This window comes from Neofelis nebulosa, chromosome 2 (genome assembly GCF_028018385.1).
Source record: "Neofelis nebulosa isolate mNeoNeb1 chromosome 2, mNeoNeb1.pri, whole genome shotgun sequence".
NCBI classification, from domain to species: domain Eukaryota; kingdom Metazoa; phylum Chordata; class Mammalia; order Carnivora; family Felidae; genus Neofelis; species Neofelis nebulosa.
In genome coordinates, this window is record NC_080783.1 from 178337476 (window position 1) to 178361895 (window position 24420).

Below are 24420 nucleotides of genomic sequence, written 5' to 3' on the forward strand. Positions count from 1 at the left end.
ACAGAATGTTAGACACACCTGTCCTCCTACGGTCTCACACAGTCGCATAAAAAAAGTGAAATGGATGAAATTCATTTCATTAGTCTGTTCTATTTCCTCGTAAATGAACATGCCCCAAACACTATCCTTTTCAGATGTAATCAGTGTAGAAGTGATGGACGAGTTATTTTACATACTCTTCATACCAAGTCTTTGGGATCTGGTCTGTATTTTAACATCTCAGTTTGAACTGCCCACATCTCGAAGGACTCAGTAGCCCCCTTGGAGCTGGGGTTTCTGTGCTGGACTGCGTGGGCGTGGCGATTAGGAGCATGAGATTTGTCGAGCGGTGGGCCTGTTTTAGGTTGTCTCTTGACTCTGCCATTTATTGGCACTGTGGCCCAGGAGGGTGACTTCCCCTCTCTGAGCTTATGATCTACAGAAGCATATGCGCCCTTACCTCACCGCATTGTTGGAAGGCTTGAACGAGCTGATGTTTGCAGAGGCTCAGGTCAGTCCCGAGCACGTAGTACTGGTGACAGTGCATGTTGAAATAACGAACGTTGACTGATGGCCAGGGGCTGGCTCGGTGCCAGGACCTGCCCCCTGCCCCCTAGGCTGACCATCCAGGTGATCGATAGCAGACCGCTTGAACAAGGGCCGTGAGTGACAGAGGGATCGGCTGGCTCAGGGCAGGAGCTAGCAAGAGCACTGAGGAGGGAGTGGTCATCTGGAGAGGCTTCCTGGCGGAGGCGCCCCACCCCAAACTCACCTTGGGTTCCTTGGTCTCCAGAGTCCTCTGTGACACCTCCAGCGCCCCGGCGGCTCCCATTTGCTCACTCTTTGTCCTGTGTAATTAGTGCCGTGTGCTTCACTCTTGTCTCTAATTGTGTCGTACAGCGTGTACTTTATTATATCCGGGTATAATACCGTCAGGCTGGCGGTTATCTTGTTCACTAATTGTTTCACGTGTCTATCTTGTCTGCCCCGCCAGATCACCCGCTTCTTCAGAGCAGCAGGCACATCCTCCGTGCCTTTTGTCCTCCCCTGCCATGGCAGGCGGGGCCTCAGGACCCAGATTCGAGTCCTGCATCTGGCACACTGGCCACAAACAAGGCACTCCCTCTCCTTTTACAAATGAGCAGGGTGACACCAGTGATATTTAAACTCCCTCCATTGGTGGGTCTTCAATGTTCTCAAAGTGATGAATGGTCATTCCTTTGCATAGGAAGTATTTGTATATTTATTTTTTTAATGTTTATTTATTTTTTGAGAGAGAGAGAGAATGCGTGCACACGCGTGCATGAGTGGGGAAGGGGCAGAGAGAGAGAGGGAGACAGAGGATCCAAAGCGGGCTGCACGCTGACAGCAGAGAACCCAATGCCAGGCTCGAACTCACAAACCGTGAGATCATGACCTGAGCCAAAGTTGGAAGCTTAGCCGACTGAGCCACCCAGGTGCCCCAGCATAACAAGTATGTATTTATTGAGCACCCCCCGAAGTGCCAGTCATTGGGGAGGTAATGAACAAGACAGGATTTCTGCCCTCAGAGTGCTGCAGGTTTAGAGAAAGGGACAACTATAAAGGAATAAAAATATCCGTAGAATTAATTGGAGTTGTGGGGCACCTGGGTGGCGCAGTCGGTTAAGCGTCCGACTTCAGCCAGGTCACGATCTCGCGGTCTGTGAGTTCGAGCCCCGTGTCAGGCTCTGGGCTGATGGCTCGGACCCTGGAGCCTGTTTCCGATTCTGTGTCTCCCTCTCTCTCTGCCCCTCCCCCGTTCATGCTCTGTCTCTCTCTGTCCCAAAAATAAATAAAAAACGTTGAAAAAAAATTAAAAAAAAAAATAATTGGAGTTGTGATTTACATTCATTCAGAAAAATTTTTTTTTAATTTAAAAAAATTTTTATTTTTGAGAGAGGCAGAGATAGAGCGTGAGTGGGGGAGGGGCAGGGAGAGAGGGAGACACGGAATCCGACGTGGGTGCTGTCAGCACAGAGCCCAATGCGGGGCTTGAGCTCACAAACCGTGAGATCATGACCTGAGCCGAAGTTGGACGTTTAACCGACCGAACCACCCAGGTGCCCCCATTCGGCAAATCTTTGAATATGTCTTGCACAGCCTTGCCCTGTGTTAAGCAGTGGGGGTGTTACAGTGAGCGACACCGGTCGTTTCTGTCCTCTTGTTTACTGGGTGGAAGGGAACACACGAAGGACGATGTCGTTGTGCGCATGGGTAGGTGCTCAGGGAGAGTGGGGGACACTGGGCTGGGAAGAAGGGGGGTGGGAGCCCTTCTGAGGGTGTTTTGCCCCTCCCGCCCAGAGTGCAGAGAGGGGACTGGGTGAAATCGGCACCTTCCTCCTTCCCCTGGAAGCGTGTCCCAAGGCTGGCACGTTTGTGCTCCTGCCCTTGCACATATGATTTGGGGGAGGCTCAGGAAGGGCTCTAAACACAAACCAGATGAAGGCGGTGCCCGCGGGTGCCTGGGAGCAGGGGCGGCCCCGAGAGCATGTGGCTGGATCACCCTTTATAATTATAACACTGTGGTGAAGGCCCCGGAACCCAGGGTGGTGGCGGGCGGGGGAATGCCGGCTTCCCATCTGCTCAGCCTCTTTGGGCTCTGAATGGATTAGTTCTGTTTGGGTTGCAGCTTACTGTTGTGTGTGTTTTTCATCCCCTCCCGTTTGTTCTCTCTCCCTGGCCTGAACGCCTGCTCACAGGAGCAGCGAGGGTCCTGGTGTGGGAGGGAGAATTGTGAAGTGGCCATTATCCAAACAAGAAAGGGAATCATTGGAGTTTGCATTCTTCTGGGCCTCTGTGGAAACTCGGATGTGGCTGGGGGTAGGGTGGGGTGTCGAGGCCTCAGGAAAGTGAGAAGATGGGGTGCAGCTGTAGAAACCGGGGTGTGGTGTGGTCTGTGTGAGTGACCCCACGTGGTACAGTTGTGCCCCTTTGGTAGGTTAATTGGTGCTGGAAGACCAAAGTTGGTGTGCTGGTGGTGGTGTTTCTTGCAGGCGGGAGGTCTGGACCGGCACTAACCCATTCCTTCCAAATGGCCTTGGTGATGCCTCTGTTGCAGGAAACTGTTGGCAGCGAAGTAATATTACCGGCAGTGTGATGTGTTCAAAGACCCACGTGAGCCTGCCACTGACCTGGCCCCATGACCTGTCTACAAGCCTCAGTTTTCCCAGTGTGTCAAGTGAGGGTATTGATTCCTATCTCGCAGGGTTGTTGAGAGGGGGAAGCAGGTGAGGTGTGGAAGAGACTCGGTGCCACCCATTGGACCCAGGACATGTTCAACAGAGCCTGAGTGCCCATCTCTTAAATTTTTTTTTTTTTAACATTTTATTTATTTTTGAGACAGGGAGAGACAGAGCATGGATGGGGGAGGGTCAGAGAGAGGGAGACACAGAATCTGAAACAGGCTCCAGGCTCTGAGCTGTCAGCACAGAGCCCGACGCAGGGCTCGAACTCACGGACCGTGAGATCATGACCTGAGCCAAAGTCGGCCGCTTAACCGACTGAGCCACCTAGGCGCCCCTTTTTTTTAAATTTTTTTTTTTTTAACATTTTATTTATTTTCTGAGTGCCCATCTCTTAATGCCACACCAGAGGCACAGGGCATTTGGGATGTTGGGAGTGCCCCTGGGCACTGCTGGCTTTCTTCATGGGCTTCAGGGAGCTTCTGTAGGTAAAGCAGACTTGTGGGAAGCCAGCATTACTTTTACCTCCTCTTTGGAATAGAAGGGTGTGGCCTTTCACTCCTGTTGGCATTCCTCAGTGTCTGCGAGGAGCCCCACTGTCGAATGGATGCTTTGGAGAGAAGGGTTGGGGAAGGCAGGGAGAGCAGCCACAGCCTCAGCCTCTTAAGAGGCCACATTCTAGCTTAGAATCAAAATTTCACACATGTGGAACAATTAGAGAAAAATAACAGATGGCGTCTGATCAGATGTCACTGCTCTGTGAAGCTGTCCCAGACTGCCCCACCCTCTGGCAGAAAATAATCCTTCCTTTCTTTGAGATCCTGGAGCCCCGTGCAGGCCTGTGTGATGCTGTGCATTGCATTGGTTTATAATTGGTCGTTTGTGCCGTTAATTGTGCAACAGCAAATGTTTGTTGAGTGCCTCCACGTGCCAGGTCCCGTCCTTGGTCCTTCCTCCTGTCCTTGTCGAGCACCTGCTCAGGATAGTTCTAGCCGATAGTCTCCACTTGGGGTTTCCAGGTTGGCCTGTGTATTTCCTTATGCTGGTCTCCTGAGCCCCCAAGCCGGCGCCTCCGGGGCTGCTTCTAGACCTTTCGAATGCCCCTCTTTCTTGGATGTTCAGTCCCAATAGCACTCTCTTGAGTTGGGTCTTCCTGTGAGGCTTTTGGCTGATCTGGAGGAGTCTGTGAAGACGCAGGCTAGCCACCAGTTTGGCGCTGCTAATGAGCTATGTGATACTAACACTCTCTCATCCTCCTTGGGCCTTTGTTGTTGTTGTTGTTGTTTTTTTATTTAAAAACAAAAACAATAACAGCAACTGGGATTGGATTGAATGATGTCTCTGGTATTGGTTCTGAGACTTGAAACTTCTTTTGCAAATTGTGTGGGCCTGGAAATGCCTTTGGTGTGCTGGACCCTTAGCTGAGCTGGGCCAGATGTCTTCTGGGAGTTTGCCTTCTGGGATCTCACAGTTTAGTGGGAAAGAGGGACATAGGCATAAGCAGATGCTTCCGATGCTGCAAGGGACCCAACCCCGTTGCTGGGTCCCAAGAGAGGGCTCTACCCAGAGGGCTTCCTGGATGCAGTGACATTTTCCGTGGATCCCACAATGAAAAAAAGGGTAGAAATTGGTGACTGAAAGGGAAGTGTGAAGAGAGCATTGTAGGGAAAAGAAGAGTCTGTAAGCCCTTGGAAGCGAATGTGGGTGGAGCTGGAACTGAGAAGGGCCTGCCCAGCCAAGCTGGTGTGCAGCCGGTAGCCACCAGGCCACTGAGCTTGTCAGTGGCTGGTTAGGTCAGTTTGGGGAGAGGAGTAGGGACGAGGGGAGGGCTAGAGCAAGTGCTCCAGGCCCGTGGACCGAGTCTAGATGGAGAGTGGGGTGGATGGGACTGGGGCATTGCATGGCAGCTGAGAAGTCGGCCTGGCCCATGAGAGCTGGCATGATTGGAGGGTTGCCCACACGCCCTTGACCCTCAGACGTTTTCCTAATAATTTGCTGCCCTCGTGCCCTAGAGGGTGGGCTTAGGGGTGATTGTAAGCAGCTTAGATTTGCTGAGGGCATTTAAAAAAAAAAAAGCCACCTCTATCCAGATTATCCAAAGAATGAAAGCGTGGTGGAATAAGAGGCACCCTGGCCAGGTTCTGGGCATGTCTGTCTCCTACTGTGGGCCTTTGTTCCCCCTTTGGTGAAAAGGCAGGGGGCGGGGGAGACACCGGACCAATGCCTGAGGTGCGCTAGCCCACCCCCGTGACTGCCGCCTTTGTTTCCAGGGGGTTGAGGATCACACGGGGCAGGGTGGCTTCATTCTTGGCAGGTGGAGTGGAAAATGCCAGTGTCTTAAAGCGAGTCCCAAAGGGGGTGGGGATGGGTGTGTATTTGTACTTGGCTGGGCGTGTCCCCAAACATCTCCCTTGGACAGGGTATCTGTTCTAGCCTGGCTTGGAACCTGCACAGAGTCCCTTCCCTTCTAAAATGTTATCTTCCCTATTAAATATTAATAATCAACCGCTTTCAGTGGGATTAAACCCCCAGCATATTCTGGGTGGTTGTTGCCGGTGTGCGTGTCTCCATGCCTGTCCTTGACCCAGTGTGGCACCTTGAGCAGAGCAGAGAGGGAGAGAGGGAGGGAGAGTTTGTTTTTGCTACTTTGGAGCCATGGCAGAATTTCTTATATTGCCAAGTTATTTTCTTGGTGTGTATTTAGATAGAGGAGATGATCGAGAAGTGGATGACGTATATTTGCACAGGGATGTTTGTACACGTTGACCATGGCATTGTCGGGGCCAATGTCCAGGAGCTGGCTACTGTCTCAGCCCTCCTCACACACTTGTCAAGGAAGGACTTGGGGTACCTTCTCTCAAAGGGCTGGGGGAAAGGGTGGGTGGCAGGACAGATCTTTTCTTCCAAAGGCACAGAGCATAGCTGCTTGGACCCCAAACCAGCCCCCTCTTCCCATCGTGAATGGGAGGGGAGGCAGCTGTGAGTCCTGCACTCTGCACTCTGTCCGTCTCGGGCCAGGGGCCTTGGTCCGGAGTGGTCCTCTCGGGTCTCCCCAGACCTAATCAGCTTACCGTGGGCAGGGCAGTGCTCTTCTGTTATTAAATGCAGAGCTGTGGTCTGCATGATGTGGGCAGCTTTAATGAGATTAGAAAGCTTAACGGAGAGGCCAATTACATCTGGGCCTGTACCTGTTTGGGCGGCTGTCTAAGCCCCGACCTGCATCCGGAAGCTTCCTGCAGGCCTCCTGGGAGCCTGGCTGGGGAGGGTGAGGGGCAGAAGAGGCCTGCCCATCTGTCTAGTCATCGCTGGACCTGGGGTCTATTTACCCTGGCCAGGGCAGAGGCAGAGCCCGGGAGGAATCCGCTGGAACATCTGATCCAGGAGCTCCTGAAAGCTGGATGCCTGCTGCCTGGGGGGAGGGTGGGCAGCTGGGTGGTTGTAGAGCCCCCAGAGGCTTTTGATGTGCAGCCAGGTTTGGGGACCAGGAGTGGAATTTGTCCCCTTTGTTTTTTTAGGTGAGGGGAAGGGACTCGGAGCCGGGGCCTGACTCCTAGTACAGGCCCTTTGTTACTGTAGCTTCCTCCTTTCTTCCCACCGCTTTGATTGTCTGGAGCAGGGGTGCTGTTGCCTTTCTGGTCACACCAGGTTTTGCGTTTGTTTCTTCATTTGTGCTTCACATTTTGCGTGAGGTAGGCCAGGCTGGCAGTGGCAACTTCTCATCGTATAGATGGTCAAGTTAAGGTCGAAGAGACCCACCTCACGCAGGTGCCAGAACCTGAGGGGCTGGTTGCAGGGTTAGTGTCTTTTCTTGCCATGACTGAGGTCTTCTGTCTGGTTCCCACTGGGGCGCGCTCTGGTGGGGAGTGTAGGTCTGTGATGACTGGACCCAGCCAAGAAGAATTGTGACCTTGTGAAGACACTTCACCATCGTGATCTTCACTGGCAAAAGGGTCAGGTGTGAAGCACAAGAGTGGGGTTAGCATCTCCAGGTTGTTGGGAGGATTGGCCTTCCCCGTGCCTACCTCCAATGGTGGCTTGTTCCCTTTGCTGGGACACACAGGCTGGCAAGTGTCAGTTCCCTTTCCTGGGACACATGGGCTGGCAAGTGTCAGGGGATGGGATTGGGACCGCTCTGAGGCTCTACAGGTGAGGACTGCCCGGCTGGTCCCTCTGGGCGAGGCCTTCCTCCGTGGAGAGTGGAGAAAAGGCAGAGCGGAGGGTTTAGGAGTGTCCATTCAGCAGTTACTTACCGCGTAGCTGAAAGATACAGGCCAGGTGGAGTTCTAGGGGAGGCAGCAGAAACTTCACTTTCGCAGACTCTCTGAAGCAAGGCTTATTATCCTACTTTTCTACATGAGACTGCCAAGGTACAGCCGTCTTGGGAGACCCAGGTCCCAGACCGATTCCTGCCCTTGACCCAGGTCTGTGAGCTGGAGGCCGCATCTACAACAGAGGGACCGCAGGATCCCCTCCTCTTCTGAGGTTCTAGATACAAAGTTTCTGAAGCCCTGTGGATTACCCAAATCTAATTAAAAACTTCTGTCTTCAGTGGAGAAGACCCAGGCCAGGGACTTAAATGAAATTAGACAAAATAGAAGAAAAACAGACAGCTTTAGACACATTTGCAGCAGAGAGGGGTGCTTGGTCATCCATCAAAGATAGTTTTGCCATGTCTCTGTGACTCACGAGTTTCAAGGTAGGATAGAACCAAGATTCAAATTCAAGCCTTTTTCAAGGTTTCCTTGTTTCTCTCCTGCAGTGATTGCTTGAGGAGAAAAACAGAGAAACACTGGAAGATAAGGCCCCTCTTTGTCCTTTTTGATATTTGGGCTTATGAAAGTTTGTTCTGTTCTTTAAAGTTTCATCTTTATAAAGGAGAAAAATAAGAAAGAAATTACCCAGAAGAGCCACGGCCTAGCTTTGTCCAAAAAGCTCTTTCATAGTCCTCAGTCATGCGATAGTTATTGATTATTAGGCATAGTAAATATGTGGATTCTGTTCTTTGGAACCAACAGTCCTGAAGGGAGATAGCTTTTGTCCTTACGATAAGGCCATGTAGAAGATACTGGAAGAGTCACAGGTAGAGTTTCACATGGGCTTGGAAGACAAAAAATCCTGCCCAGTGCCCAGGGTGGCCCAAGGGGCAGGTGGAGGGACTGACATGGTGGCAGGGAGTTGTGGGCATTCTGGGTGGAGGGGATGGTCTGTGCAAAGGCTGGGGACCAGAGAGGCTGAAGCTTGGGCACAAGAAAAGAGGGAGGTTGGAGTGGGGGGAAGAGAGGGAGACTAACATGAGATCATGGCCCTTTATTATCTCCTTATTTGCTGTAAGTCTCATGCCAACCCCAGCAGACGTATTGTCTTGTATTGGGGGAGCTTCTTGAGTCAGGGGGAAGTGCCTGCCGCTCTGAGTTAGCCGGGGAGCTGGGGAGCTGGAGCCCTCATGCCACTGCTCTCTGTACTTTACCACAGCAGTCCTTGGTTAGGAGTTCATTGTCATTGAACGTTCCATTGGATGCCTTGCGAGACAGTTGCAGGTGGAAACTGGTATCTTCCAATATTGAGTTCTAGCTCATGAACCTACTCTACCTATAGGTAGATAAATGGAAGGTCATAGGGAGCTTGTCTGGGAGAGAAAGTGTCCCTAGGAGTGGAGGACCTGAGATCTGGTTGGTAAGCGGCTGGAGCCATTCCCAGGGCATGGTAAGCACAGGGAGGGAGCAGAACAGGGGTACAACCAGAGGTCCCTGTGGGCTCGGAGAGCCTGGCGTCTGCCCTCGTTCTCCTCTCTGCCCTTCTCAAGTTCTCATTTCATGTTAAGTGAGGGACTGAATCAGGGAGGAGGAGGACGCATTCCTCCTGAGTGAGCTCAGGGCTTGCTCTGTGGCTCGTCTCTGATGGCAGGAACCGTGTCTTTTAGAAACCTGTGGTTTGGAGGGTTCGGCTGCGACGGGCATCCTCAGATTGGCAGAGGATTCCTGTCGGACACGGAGAACGACGTCTCAGGTTGGGATCTCTGCCTTGCTGTCTGTCCTCCTTGGTCTCTGGACTAGGCCCAGGAGGGGCTCTTCCCACCTTTGCTGTCCCTAAGCCCCAAAGGCAGGTTCTCTCGACCCTGTCAAGAAGCCTGTGGAAAAAGTGGTTTCTTGGTCAGTGGAGCAGACATCTGTCTTCAGTGAGGTGGAGGACCAGGGCATCCAGCCTATCTGAGAATAACCAACAGGCTTTGCTTTGGAGGTGCAAGGGAGGCTTGGCTGAGAGGGCTGATAGAAGCAGCCAGATCTTAGCAACTCATTAAGACTACTCGAATCCACTCACTGCACCCAGCCTACTGGGCCCAGTCTCCACTTCTTCCATAGTAGGAACAGCGATGGGAATTTAGCTCCCTGAGGCAACCCTGCTCTCTGTCATTGCCCCACAACTACCAGTGCTTTGCCCAGATGTTAGCTTTAGCTAATTCATAGCTGTCTTGGGAGGGAGAGGTATAAAGACGATTCCATTTTACTGACCTGACCAGTACCTCTATGAGAAGTGGCCTGCCCAAGTCGTTTGCCAGCAAGGACCAAGCAACACCAGCACCCAGGTTTTCTGAATACCCAAAGCTTGGGTTTTACAGCCAGAGGGAACAGTGTGTCCTAAAACTAGCCTGGGTGTGGTGGTGGTGGTGGTGTATGTGTAGTTACGTTGTTGTTTAGAGGGGACAGAATAGTTGTATGGATGTAGCCAAATGCTAAGTACGTGACTGAGTTAGCTAGTCCTAGAATTTTACTTGTAGACATGGTGACTATTCTTGAAAAGCAGGATTTCTGCAAGGACTTTATTCATCCAAAAAATATTTACTGAGCCAGCACCTTCTCTGTGCTATGTACACCCTTCCTGCCCCTGTCCCTGGGAGGACAGCTGGCTCCTTGAATGAGGAATTAACAGTCCAATGTGACAAGTGCTGCGATGAAGAACACATAGAGGACGAAGAGGTATCACCCACGGAGAGAGCGCGGAGGAGTGTTCCAGAGGGGTGGACCGGCCTGTGTAGAGGATGCTTGGGCATGTTCATCAAGTAAACATGGGTGAAAGGAAGGCTTTTGTTAGCTGGAGTACTAAATATGTGGATGTAATAATAGGTTATTCTTTCTCCATGGGACTAAAAGCGTCTCATCTGTTGGACCTGGATGAACGTCTCTATAAAGACCTTCCTTTGTGCTTCAATGCCATATGGAGTAGGGGACGGACCACCTCTATGGGAAATCCTGGGTCTGTTTCAGAAGCCACATTTGGGTCGGAGTTCTCAGTAGATAAACTCTCCCTATCCCCCAGAAGCCTTTGACCAGTTAGGTCATCACTGGTCCTTCCAGTCCAGGCTCCTGGCCCCACCCCATTAGCAGGTTTCCCCACTAGGATCCCAAAGGATACGTGTTTTCGGATGCTCTGGGGGGGGCGATACTAGCAAGAAAGCCCTGTCTTGTACCCCTGCTAGACACTCAGGAAACATCTGTAGATGTCTTTGTCGGGGAGCTCCGAAGAGGCCGCCCTGCCTTGCGCCATAACACTCCCTGGTCCTCGGCAGGCCACAGACCTAGGTGTGGGGGCTGGGGCTGTGTCAGGGACTGAAGCAGGTCAGCTCTTGGTATACACCTGATCTACCTCTTCGGCCCCCCTGCATCACTCTTGAAGCAAAGTAAACAGTCCCCTGTGGGGGCCTCTGAAGGCTTGCTGGGGCGGGCTCTGCCCCGCAGTGCCACTGAGCAGGGTGGGGGTGTGATGTGGCTTTGAGGGGCTGATTCCTGTAATCACGGAGCTCGAGTCAACCAGACTGGCTGTGTTTGGTTCCTTGGGGACACAGGATATCAGAGCTGTTACCTTTCCTGCTTTAGGGACACAGACACATACACAGAATCTGTGAACCGGTGACCCTATAAACCCTCCTGTTGGAAGTGTTAACATTTCTGTAAAATGACCGTTCTAGTTTCCTCACCTCAACACCGCTCCCTCATGTTTGCTCACGACCCCAGGAATTGGGAGCAGGGCAGGACGAGAGTTCCTTCTCTCTGGGCTGATCTAGTGCAGCAACGTTCATCGCATACCACTGGATACCTGGCCTGGTCCTAGGAAGCCTTCCTTGGCCTGCTGCATTTAGGCCGGGGCTTGAGGGGCAGGTGGGGCAGCAGGGGAAGCCAGGGGACAGCTGGCTCCCAGCAGGAGGACCGTTCTACAGCAGAAAGGGGGCGCTGGGCCGTGTGGCCTCTGTTGCCAGCATGGCCGAGCCATCAGCGTCTCACGGGCCGGCACCACTGGGGCGGTAGAAGGACCTGAGTCCTGCAGTTTCCCTCTCCTCTTTGGGTCCTCCGGACTCACCCACCTTAACTTTGTCGGTTTATAAATGAGACACCTGGGGCTCCGAGACAGGGCTGCCCTGCCTCTTGTTCACCCAGCTAGTTTTGTCGAGGTCATTGTTGAGGTTGAGCTGTATCAGCCAAAGAGTGTGGTAGAGGGGAGGAAAGGTGGACTTTGAAGTCAGGTGGACCTGGGTTCGAATCCCAGGATTCGAACTGCTCCCTGGCCTGCTGTGTAAGTACAGCAGGTCAGCTCTCTGAACTTGTTTTCTCCTCCAGCACAGGGACCGTAATGCCACCTACCTCCTAGAACTGTCGAGAGGGTCAGAGATAATCCTGAAGGGCCAGGCATCGGGAGGCACCTGTTACCGTCAGCTGTTGCTGTTCCCTCAGTCTTGCGGGCACTGCAGGGAGGGAGGGAGTGTGGCTGGAGCATGTCACCTCCAGAGGAGTAGAGCCCTGGCTTCCCCTGTGCCCTGGAGAGCTGAGACGAAGGCCCAGCCGTTGCCAGCCAGCACCCACTGGTTAGGGGCCAGTGTAGGATTCTCTCCCCCTAGTACCCAGTTGCCGGTGATCGTGCCTGGCAGGCTTCTGGGAGCCAGCTGCCAGGGGCCTCTGGACAAGGTTCTCGGCCTTCTACGTCTTTGGCATCACCAGCGCCTGAGCAGGAGGCAGCCTGGCACCTGGATTTCAGGCAGGAGAGCCAGCTGTGCTGTCCCCCCTCCGACAGCTGGGTGTGGAGGGGTGCCCGAGTGGACAGTGGCAGACTCTCTAAGTGCCCAGCTTCTCGTGGTGGTGTTTGGTCCAATTTCCTTTGAGTTGTGACCTACATCATTCTTTATTTGCTAAACCCTCTGAGCAGGCAGCAGTAATAAATCAATTAATGACTCCGATGAATCGTTTAATGGCTGACAAAATAACACTGAAGCCAACAGCTTGCATCTCTCCAGCAGTAGCAGAGGATGCTGGTTGACTGGGGTGGGGGACGGGACAGAGACTGTTAGCTAAATTAGCGCAATTAGTGCATGCTTTAAAGGCTTAGGTGGCATCTGCTCAGCTCTGAGCCCGTGCGCCAGCCGTGCAAACCACAGTGGTGGGCTACTCAGTGGCTTCCCTCTTGGCCCCTTCCTGTATACACCCTTCCCAGCCAAGTGTCAGCTTCTCTGGACTTGATACAGGGGACCCCAGTGAACTTTGCAGATTGCACAGTCGTCCTGTCACAGCAGAGGAGGAGCCGAGGGCAAGTGACTCTGTCCCCACTAAATTCGGTGCCAGCTGAACAAAGGGTGGGCTCCCGTTTCTGAGAGGTGTTCTGAGGGTCATGCCTTTAATGATTTCTTTTAAACCTAAAAGTTTCTAGAAGCAGGCGATTTTTTTTTTTTTTTTTTTTTTGTTCCCTGCACACCTCAGTCCTGGCAGGATTAAGTTGTCATTGGAACTGAGCGTGTGTGTGGGTCCACGCCAGGGAATTTTCCGCTTTGCAGAGGCAACTGCCAGTGTTCTTGTTAAGGAGCTGTCACTGGCCTACTATGACATGTTTGCGGTTGTAAGTAGCTCCTTTAAGACTGTGTGTGTGGGGGGGGGAGGGGGTGGGGCACGGCTCATGGTGTAAACTGGGGCCGCGAAGCTCATCTCTCTTTAAGAAGAAACTCGGCGCTGTGCAAATAGCGTGCTGTTGATCCACTCTGTGCTGTTCATTTGCGGGGGCACCTCTAGCCCTTAATCTCCCTTGTCTTGCGTGTACACGCCTAGGCACCCGTGCCCTGTGCCGTGCGGCCCAGCCGGGGAGGTGTTTGCACATGGAGGAGGGTGCCCTGGCTGGCCTCCACGGTGTAACCAGGTATTAATTATGTGGGGCTCCACCTCATACACAAACGGTACCCTTTGATCCAATTCCCAGAAGAAGCTGGGTGCTCCCTGGGATGCATGGGCAAGGCCCAGTGGGATGGTGGCCGTGGCCTTCTCAGCACAGGGAAGGAAGCCAGTCTCCTTTTGGAAATGTTCTGACTGGCGTGCCTTTGTTTCGTTCTTAAAAAATGAAATCAGATTTTTCTATCGTGGGGTAGGGCGAGGCCACTCTCCAGAAGAGTGGCTTCTGTTGAGTGGTAGACGTCTCCCGACACTCCTGACTCCCTTTCCTTTCGTGTGCTCTGCGTCCATGGACTCATGGAAACTAAACATGTCTGTTGTCTGCCTGGTGCTGTGTCTCCAGCTCAGGGGCTTCTGTTTGCGGAGCACCTGTCTCAGGCTGAACCCGTTGCCTGAGAGTCGTGTTTAAAGTTCCCCACACCTCTGCAGAGGATGGAGGGCTCCTTCCTTTACAGATGACTGGGCTCTGAAAGGTAAAGCAGGGTGCCCAGTACCTCAACTCCTGGAGAGTGGAAGGGCTGGGCCTCGAACCCGGACCTCTCTGTTCCTGGGGGGGGGCGTCTTGAAGCATCCGCTTCAAAACGGAGACCAGAGAAGCCGTGACGTGGCTGAGAACAGGCCCTGGTTTTAGCACATCTGGCTTGACTTCCAGTTCTGCCCATCCGAGCTGTGTGACCCTGCTCAGATCCCTTGACGTCTTCATCTGGAGTCCCTACTGGGTTGTTGGGGGCCCCCGGGGGAGAAACTGGTAAGCTGTGCCCAGCGTAGCCCGGTGAGCTCAGCCAGCAGGTGAGCTCAGCCAGCAGCGGCAGCCTTCTCAGCCCTGGTGGGCCGCTGACTTCCCTCCTGCGGAAGAGCCCCCTGTTGAGGAGGGGAAGTGAGTAAGCCCCAGGCCCCCCTCCCCCAACCCCACCCCAGAAACCGGGCTGGCATGGAGCTCTGAGAAGGTGGAGGCCTGGCAGGCTCTGCACTCTGAAGGAGAGGCTGTCAGAGGCCTGCCTCCCCGGGAGGCTTGAGATGACAGCACTAATCTCTCACCCCGTATCACCACCCGCATCTTCGAGTCCTGCCGTCCTTTAAGGCCCTGGCTTGAGTGCCACCTCTTCCATAAAGCCTCCCTGATCCCCCTAATCCCTGCCTCGCAGCGCCCGCCCGGAGCACCTTCCCACACCCCTCAGTTCTCTGTCACCGCGGCTCATTTCATCCTCCAGACCTTGAGGGCAGGGCCGCGCGCTGTCATCTGCCGCCCTGGCAGGCACGGCGCGTCCCAAGGGCCCCAGGAGCCAGTGTTTGCTGAGTGCGTCTGACGTGTGTAAAGCACTCGTAACCTGTCTAAGCTCCCACCTACCTTGTTTCTCCTTCTCTTCTCAGGGTAATTTGCCACTCACATCCAGCAGAGTCTTCAGCGAGTTCGTGCGATCCTGCACAGACACATGCACACACGCACCACCACCACACCCCTTGCTGAAGGCCAGGCTAGCCACCTGTTTGCTGGAAGGAGCAGGGTTAAGTCCATCTGCTTAGGGAGAAGAGCAGAACATACAGATGATCCCAAACGCAGAGAACCGCACTGTGCTGCCCTCACGTTTGTGATGATCTGTCTGTTGTTTCTTTCCACAAGCGTCAAAGAGCACACAGAACTCTCCCTGGGAAATGCAGGGTTGGTGGGGAGACCCAGTTTCTGGGTTTCTGGACCCAAGACTGGGGAGTGGAGGGACAGAGAGACTAAAGTTAGAGCCACTCATGATAATGTGCTTCTCTGTGCCTCCGTTTCCTTACTGGTAAACAGAAACGACCTCTTCCACAGGTATGTGAGGAGTCTGGCCCACCCCTCCCCTCTCCTGATCTCTGGGGTCAGGATGAAAGGCAACTGCTTCTTTCCACACACCCCTCTCTGCATCCCTGCATTTGCTCCCTCCCCCAGGGGACTTGGGAAGAAGCGCTGGTGTCAGGACGGCCCTCACTTGGGCCCGATGGCCTGGCTGTGGCAAGTTGGGGCTTTTTCTGCCTACACATGACCTTGTTTTTCAGTTTGCTCTGCTGAGAGCTCGGTGTGATGCCCACCATATCGTTGAAACCACAGGACCTCAGCCGCCTCATTTGGAGCTGAGCAGAGAGAGGCCAGGGGCAGGAAGGCTTGCCCAAGGCATACAGCAGGTGATTTGCAGCCAGAGCGGGAACGCTGGTCCCGAGACGCTCACCCCAGGGCTCTTCTGTCATAATAATCCCCAGGACACACCACACCGGGCAGTGGTAGTTAATGGGGTTCTTCCCTTTCACAGAGGGGAAACCGAGGTTGAGACCATCAGCATGGCTCTGAGTTGGCAGAGCAGAGATCAAGCCCACATATTTGGATCCGTGGTGCACTCTTGCTGTGTCCCAACTGTGAGCCACCCCAAGTTAACAGAGGCCACCACTTCCTGAGACAGCTCACTCTGATGCTCGGATCTGGAGAAGCTTTTTGTAGCTCAGAGCATCTACTGCTGGGCCCAGAGCCATCCCGCGGCACCAAGAGAGCACGTCCACTCCTGCTTCCACGTGACAGCCCACTGGCTATTTGGAGGCAGGGATCCTGTGTCACTCACTCCCGTGTGTCATCTGAACCTATTTTTAATGCCAGCTGCTTCTGTCTCTTCACGTAGCAACAGCTCTGCGTTTTCTCCAAGCTGCAGACTTCAAGCCCCTGTCCTCCAGGACGGATTCTTTTCTCCGGTCTGTGCATAAGACGAAGAGGCCCTCTTCCTGGACTTCTCCCTCCTTTTTTTTTTTTTTTTTTTTTTTTTAAACGTTTATTTATTTTTGAGACAGAGAGAGACAGAGCATGAACAGGGGAGGGGCAGAGAGAGAGGGAGACACAGAATCTGAAACAGGCTCCAGGCTCTGAGCTGTCAGCACAGAGCCCGATGCGGGGCTCGAACTCACGGACCGTGAGATGGTGACCTGAGCCGAAGTCGGACGCCTAACCGACCGAGCCACCCAGGCGCCCCGACTTCTCCCTCTTTTGACCCCACTTCTCTCTGTCTCGGCCTTTCTGCCTGGGTTATGACACTGTCTCTACTCCCTCATCTACATCTTCGGTTTCTGTCCTGCTAAGATTAACATCCCCTGGAGGAAACTCAGCCCAGAGGGACCCAGGTCGCTCCAGTATTTTGCGCAGATTGCTGAAGCCTCTGTCTTGATGGTACCCGCTCAGGCATCCCTCCCTCTCCTGGACACAGGCATCCCACAGAGACCTCCGTTTCTCACTTGCCCTTCTCACGTAGGCAGCGCATGGGTGCCTTCACTCCTCTGAGTGACCTCTGTTTCCCGGCCGCGTTCACACAGCCGCATGCCACACACCCTGTGGCATCCTGGGTGCTTGGCCACATGGCCTGTGTTGAGTTTCAGTGGAGAAAGGCTGTGCTCGGTGGTTTCGCATGTGGGCCCTGTGCTGCTACACGCCTGAGTATTGGGGTGGGGCAAGGAGGGAGGGCATTTGCAGAACAAAGTTCCGTTTTGCAGCCCTGTAAATCAGGAGGCACTGGCCACGTTGGCAGGAGTCCCTGGTTCATTCCGAGCATTTGTTTTTTATCCAGTTTTCCAGGAGCTTCATGTGTAAAAGATCATTTTTAAAAAAGAGTGAACAATGGCTGGGGGTTGGGATGGTCCTAGGCTAGTTTGTGGAGTGAGGATAACTTAGGGTTCTCAGGGTGCGGTCGGAAGATAATACCTAGTAGGGAACACCCCTGCCCAGACCCACACTTCTGGAAAGGAAGCATGAGTGCTTGTCACCTACCACAAGATGCTTTGAGCTAAGAGGTGGCAGGCTCCTGGGAGCTTGTCCCTCGGTTCCTCTGCAATGACCCTGCTGTTCCTGGAGCCACAGGGGACTTCTTGCAACAGAGCGAAGAAAGGGCCTAGCACCACATCTGGGACTTGCCATGTCTGTTTGTACTCCACGATTGTTGAGTGGGTTAGTTGAAGGTGCACTGGGGATGCCCAGCACTGGCAAAGGTGGTCACTATTGGAAACCAGATTTGACAGTGAGGGATGCCTGTAGTCAGAATGGCATGTGTGAGACCAGCTGGCGTGCGTCTGGAGCACATGGGCGGGCTGAGACGCTGCAGTGAACCCCCGAGTGAGCCCTGGCGGCTGTGTAACCACCACGGGATCATAAAGAAACCCTACTCTTCAGGGGAGAGGGCTGTGGGATCAGTCCTCCCTGGAAAGCTCCCAGGCCGTGAGCAAAAATACGCTACTTTGCAGGGGAGCTGGAGGGGCCTCGGTCACTTGTCCGAAGGCACCTTGAGCTTTCCAAGTTGACTCTACCCCTGAGCCTCAGAGGAGGCAGCTGGCTGGAGTGGGCCACGGCACCCAGCGCAAGGCCTGTTTTCTATTTAGAAAAGAATTTTAAGTTAGTTTTATAAAAAATGCATGACTTACCAAACTGCATGCCTGATTTGATTCTGCTTTTTTTAGTCCATGTATGTATGCATATATGGATAAATGTTGGTGAGGAGGGCCTGGCGGGGGGAGCTCAAATGTCATCGGCTGTTATCTGCAGGCTCTGATAACAAAGAGGTTTCTGGGTGGTTTTTAATCTTTGATCTCTTAAGTGTTCTGTAGTGAACAGAGAGGAGTTAAAATTCGCAGTCTCTGGAAAGAGAACTGTCCCCCTGCAGCAGGAGCTGCTGTTTCCAGTCCCTGCCCTCTGGGTGTGTGGACCAGGCTGGGAAGAACGGCCTGGAAGAAGGGCCTCGGAGATCGTCGTGTCTAGCCCTTCCATTGGACACGTGGGGAAACTGAGGCTCCTGGCAAGGAGCCGAGCCCACCGGGAGGTCTCTGGCTCCAGAATCCAGTGCTCTTTACTCTCCTGCTCCGGTGGGAGGGCTCCATCCCCTGTACCCACCACAGCCCTGGCAGCTGTAGGCCTCCGTGAATGTCAGGGGCTTTCGGTTTGGGTTCTGTGTTTTTAGAGAAAACTCACATGAGACGCTTTGCTGAGTGCCTTAATGGAGCTCTAACTCAAAGCTGGAAACCACAGGGAGAGGCCGATTCCTAGCAATCCGGAAAGGCCTGGCTCCAGATGGCCAGGTTTGAGCAGGTCTTTGAATAATAAAAGTCATAATCATTTATTGAACACCTGCTGTATGCCTCACATCTCCGAGATGGGTAAAACAGCCCCTGCTGCCAGGTGTGGGGGTGGGAGGAAGGGTCCACTGGGGTTGGGTTGTGCGAGTAGCCGTTACTTCTTAACCCTCCGGTCACCCTCTAACACAGGTTGCTGCTTTTCATTTGCTGCTTCGTGCTTTTCTGCCCTTTTGGAAATTTTCCGTTAGGAGCACGTGTTTGTGTCATAATCAAAGGATAGCAATAGCTGTCATAATTCAGGTTAATTATTTTGTTTAGTTTTGCTGCTGAACGAGGCTTTGAATGATAAAAGTTGTCTCCTCAGCGTCCTGCCACTTTAATCATTGTTCACATGGCCTTCCTTTCATTGGAGGAGAGCAAAAAATCTGTCTTCCACCCAGATGTCAGAGAATTGCACCATCCATGTTCTGGAACCATGGTTTTCCCAGCCCTGACATTCAAAGGACCACGGACCACCCACCCCCAGTTCCTAGAACCATTGACTCACTTCTGATTTTTGTAGGGAAATGAGATCTCCCAGTGAGGGAACCTTTGGAAGTCATGCTCCCAGGTTCAAATTTTCATTTTAAAAAGTTGTTTTGTTTTTTTTTTTAATTATAAAATATCCTCATATCTTAAAAAAAAAAAAAACAAAAAGAGCTCTTCTGTATCATTAAGCAAAAACCTAATATACAGAAAGCAAAGAAGGTGAACATTTCACCATAAAAGTAGATCTACAGACCATTTCAAAAGATAGTGATCCAAAAAAATAAGGCAGAATACCAGGGATCCCATTTTGTAACTACCAAGGTAGCAAACCCCAGTGTAATGCTTGTTAATTAAATTGGTTAAATGATGATACCTCTATATAATATTAGACTCATTAAAAACTTGTGTTTTCTTTGGCTGTGTAATGAGAGCGGGAAGTGCTCTTGACATTCTTCCGCAAAAAACGGTGGCTAATTTTCTTTTTCCTTGGCCGTGTGCTGTAATAAGCAAGTGTTGGGTACTAAATGATAAATGCTAATTTAAAGAAATCAAGTTGGTGAGGCTTTCCAGATCTTTCTGTAAAAGCGAAGCCTTGTTCTGGGCTGAAAGCTGGAGAAGAGTAGGTCTGGACCGAGAAGGACGGATGGGAGAGGGTTGTCCCGAGCCTGCTTTCTTTCCATGCAGATATTTGTGTCTCTGGGGTGCTTGTGTCTACCTCAGAGGCCACCTGGGGGTTCAGGGAGAGACGGGGAGGGGGGGAAAAGCACCCAGCCGGTCTCTAGCATGGGGCCCAGTGGCTCCTGCCATGCACGCCACCAAGGACTTGCCAGTTAGGAACTCTGTTATTCCTGTCCTCATCCTACAAACAAGACGGTGCTACATTTGTTGAATAAAACGTTTAGTTGGCTTTAGCAAGGCACGGTTTTGGTTTTTCCCAGTGTGTCACCTACTCCCACCTGCCTGCTGATTATTGTCATTGTGCACCCCACCCCCCTCCTCCGCCCCCACCTGGTTAACTGCTGGACTTGTACCAAGATGCGAGTAATTGGAGAAAGACCGTGTCCTGGGAGGGTGCCTCTGAGGAACAGGTCATTTCTTCTCCAGATTTGTACGTGTATATATATGTGTAGAGTTGTGTATTTGTGTGTATGTGTACATATATGAACTTTTTTTTTTTTTTTAAGTGTTTTATTTTTCAGAGAGAGAGAGCAGGAGAGGGGCAAGGACAGAGGATCTGAAGTGGGCTCTGTGCTGACAGCAGAGAGCCTGATGCGGGGCTCGAACTCACGAACTGCGAGATCATGACCTGAGTTGAAGTTGCTACCCAGGCACCCCATATGAACTTTTATGGTTTGGTAGGAGAGTGACTTTTATAAATGATCTGTGTTTGGAGGGATAGCTAGGTGAAAATAAGCCAGAAAACTTACGTTGAAGAATTGAAGGAGAAAGTAAAATACACCCTGAAACTCCCAGCTATTACAATGAAGTGTTAAAGATGTAGGACAGAATTGGGGCGCCTGGGTGGCTCAGTTGGTTGAGCGTCCGACTTCAGCTCAGGTCATGATCCCGTTGTTCGTGGGTTCGAGCCCCATGTCGGGCTCTGTCTCTGCTGACAGCTCAGAGCCTGGAGCCTGCTTCGGATTCTGTGTCTCCCTTTCTTTCTGGCCCCCGCCCCTCTCTTTCTCTAAAAATAAACAAAAAATATTTTTAAAAAAGATGTAGGACAGAATTAAAATGCAGAAACAGACCCAAGCCTTTGTAAGAATTTTGCCTCCTGATTTCGAATGAGTGGGGTGAAATTGTACCGAGGCAGCTGCCTAAGGAGTAAAATCTATATTCTGTATCAAAATAAGTTCCTGAAGGAGTAAAGAGTTAAATGTAAAGCTGGTCTCTGAAAGAACTTGAAGCAAACGTAGGTGCCTGTTTACCTTGTTTCAGGTTTTTTTTTTTTTCTTTCCTGTTTTGAACTTTTCTGCTCCTGCTTCCAAGGAATGATTGTTGGCTGTAAATCTTGAAAAGTTGCATTTTCACAGAACCACCAACCACAAACAAACAGTGCAGCTAATGGATAGCCTGGCATACTCCCCCAGGTGGCCCTCACCCAGATAATACTGGGGTGGGGGCTAGGCAGAGGCAGGCTGGTCTCTCCTCTGTCTGAGTGGGGCTCACACCTGGAAAGTGGGAAGACCAAATTTGTGATGTTGGGGGCTGCTTGGAACACACGACAGGATGGTTGGCAGAATCTGTAATTATGGAGAGGGTTGCTTTTCGGTGGGCAGAATGATTTTGAAATGTTGGGCCGGGACGGCCAGCCCATCCGTTACCCCCCAGTCTCTTTACCTGGGTCTGTTAAGACACCCAGCTCATGCCCATACTCAGCCCTCCTTGCTTCCAGATTACCAGGCTTTTCCGGTGTACAGAACACGGCCCGTCCTGTCACATAATCCTCCACGCCTGCGATGAGCAGGCAGGACAGCAGCGATCCCCACTTTTTATAGGAAACTAGTGCGGGAAGGCCAAGTGACTTGGCCACGGCCATCCATTGCTTGTAGAGGTAACAGCGCTCCGACCCACACGTTCTCAGGGGTGTCTGTTCATCTTGCTGCCATGTAGTGTGTTCATGGGATTCGCACGTTACCTCATTTCCTTCTATCATCCTTGGAAGTTAGGCGCTCTGGTTCCTGTTTCCTGGCTGAGGAAAGGCAAGAAGTGAATTCTGCATTTGTAGGAGAGAAAGAGGTGGTCCGTTTCCTGACCCCAGGGGCTCACTCTTGTCCCAGAGAACCAGTCAGACCTCTGGGAGACAGACAGTGATTCAGTCTCAAATTCTCAGTCCCGGGCGGGGAGGGTGGGGTGTGGCAACACTGAGGTAGGAGGTGGGCATCCTGCGGGGGGGGGGGGGGTGGGGTGGGGGGAAGTGCCTGGGAGGTTTAGAGTCGGTCAGGGCGGGGGCCGGTGGGGGAGTATGCAGGGCACCAGCCCAGGTGGGGTGCTAGGCCCGTGACTTGCCCTGGGCGCGTGCGGGCCCAGGCTCAGACATGCTGACCACGTGGCAGGTGGGACACAGATTGTCTGGAAGGAGGCCAGGCTGGGGAGAACGACGTCTGTTCACCCCCAGGAGGCATTTGTTGAGGCAGATGTACCAGGTAAATGCCCGAATAGCAGCATTTAAGAAGAAAAGTGCCTCCAGTCCCTGCATTGGGCGGACCCACCTCCTCTCCGGTGGCACCCAGGACCCTGACCAGGCCCAAAACACCCTTGCCCTCCTTCGACCTTTCGAGGGACGTTTCCCAGCAGGGATTTGTGTTTATGCATTAAGTTGTGGATCTTTATTGGTCTACTCTGTACAGCATGCAGCCTCTTGGAGAGGGCACAAACATTTGTAAAGCACCTCAGCCGCCCTGTGGGAGCTTCATAAAGCCGCCGAGTGGGTGAGGCAGGGCACCCCTCCATTCACAACGGCTGCTGTATGTTGGCCACCCACTACTGTTCTGCAGTGCGTGCGCGAAGCGGGAGACATCGTTCTCCCATTTTAGAGATGAGGAAACAGAGGCTCGGAGAGTTCGTCACTTGCCCAGTAAGACGTGCCTGGGAACGTGGTATTTGAGGAGGGTCTGTGGAGGACGTGGGCAGACAGGGAGAACCCGGTGGGACAAGGCTCAGAGCTCCAGGTCTCTTGTGGTGGGTACAGCCTCCTAACTCTCCACCTCCTTGTCTCCGCAGAGCGCAGCAGCCGCCCCGAGCCCCGTGCTTGGCAACATTCCCCCCAACGACGGGATGCCGGGAGGCCCCATCCCGCCAGGTTTCTTTCAGGTACGTGCTGGGCCCCCTCGGCCCTGTGCTCCTTCCACTCCTGGCCAGGCCCCGGGCGGGTGGGAGGGAGGGAGAGAGAAGTAAGTAGTAGCTCAGTTTGCCATGGTCTAAATACAGTTGCTGTGTGCTGGTTCAGACCCTTCCCATCCCTTTCTCCACCCCCGGCAAACCCTGAGGAGGGGAGAAAAGAGATGAAGAGCCGACCCCCTCTGCACGCGCTGTGTCACTTCTGCTCCAGCTTGTTTTCTTCACGCCGGCTTCGCAGTCACGACACAGCCCGCCCCTGGTCGGGGAGGCGGGGGTGGGCCCTCCCCCCCTTCCAAGTCCTCAGAGAGCTGTCTTTTATAACAAAAGCCTTTTTAAAAAAAAACAAAAAACAAAAAACAAGTAAACTGTTCTTTGTTTCTGTTTTGTTGCTGCTGTCATTGTCATTGTTTACTTTGCCTGTCCAAACTACAAACCTTAGGCGTAATCTAAAAAAAAACAAAAAACCCACCATCCTGGCAGGTCTCGGAATCCTTTCCCTCTGGTTAACCACTTGATTTTTTCCGAGTGCGATCACAGGCGGCATCCCACGAGCATCGGGGCCCGCACTCCGCCCGCCAGAGGCAGGGGCAGGTCCCACGTGGAGTGAGAGCCAGGCCTTCCCCAGAATACACCTTGTGGGCCTCTGGGGGCTCCATCTTCTGTTGGGGCTGGGTGTGGCTGCCGTCCCCTCTCTGCCTCCTCCTCCTCCTTCTATCCCTGCAGGCCTCTAGGAAGTGGGGGGTTGGTGGGGAGACTCATCCCATTTTAACCAGGCTGAGGCCGGGGAATGCTGTTTCGGAGAGGTACCAGCGTGCAGGGCTGGAAGGAACTGCTTTAAGCTCTTTTTTTGTTTGTTTATTTATTTATTTTGAGAGAGAGCAAATGGGAGAGGGGCAGAGAGAGAAGGAGAGAGAGAATCCCAAGCAGGCGTTGCACTGCCAGCGCAGACCCCGGTGCTGGGCTCGAACCCACCAACCGTGAGATCATGACCTGAGCTAAAAACCAAGCGTCGGACGCTTAACCGACTGAGCCACCCAGGCGCCCCTTTGATGAAGCTCTTGAGTGGAACATTCCATTCTTTGAAACCTGTCTGTGGCTGGATTTGAGAATCTGCCTTTGTCCCCCACCCCTTTGAAAGGCTAGCACTTTCAGAGAAGAATATGGAAGGAGCTGTCGTATAGAAAAGGAGGCCAAGATCTCTCCGTGAAGCCCAAGAATTCAAAGCTGGGAGCCCTGAGGCAAAGTCCAAGGAGACTTTTGCTTGGTGTAAGCCAGAATCTCACACCTTGTGCATCTAGCAGTGAGACGCAGGCTGCTGCAAGTGGAGCCTCCTGCTATGAAGGCATCTGAGCAAAAGGGGGGACAAACCCCTCTTAGAGATGTTAAGGGGACTTTCTCCCTGGGTGGGAGACGACCTGGACAAACCACCTCTGCTTTGTAAGATTTCACATTTCGGTTGCTCTTGACCCCCGGGAGAGAAGAAGGGTTTGGACGCACTGCTCACCAGCCAGGACGGGAATCAGCGAAATTTGGGTGTTGCCCATAAAACGGCAAGAGTGGGTTGTCCACCAAGATGGCGGTGAGGGAGGTGCGAGGGATGT

The 24420-nt window shown here is 52.7% G+C and overlaps 1 protein-coding gene across 10 annotated transcripts in view; it reads left to right on the forward strand.

The window, feature by feature from the left end:
• The window catches only part of SSBP3 (single stranded DNA binding protein 3), a 164757-nt gene that overhangs the window by 95709 nt on the left and 44628 nt on the right, over positions 1–24420 (forward strand). For all 10 annotated transcript variants that reach the window (XM_058695757.1, XM_058695773.1, XM_058695765.1 and 7 more), the window contains one exon: positions 22703–22792. In XM_058695757.1, coding sequence (XP_058551740.1) covers positions 22703–22792 — 90 coding nt within the window. The remainder of the gene's footprint in view (positions 1–22702; positions 22793–24420) is intronic.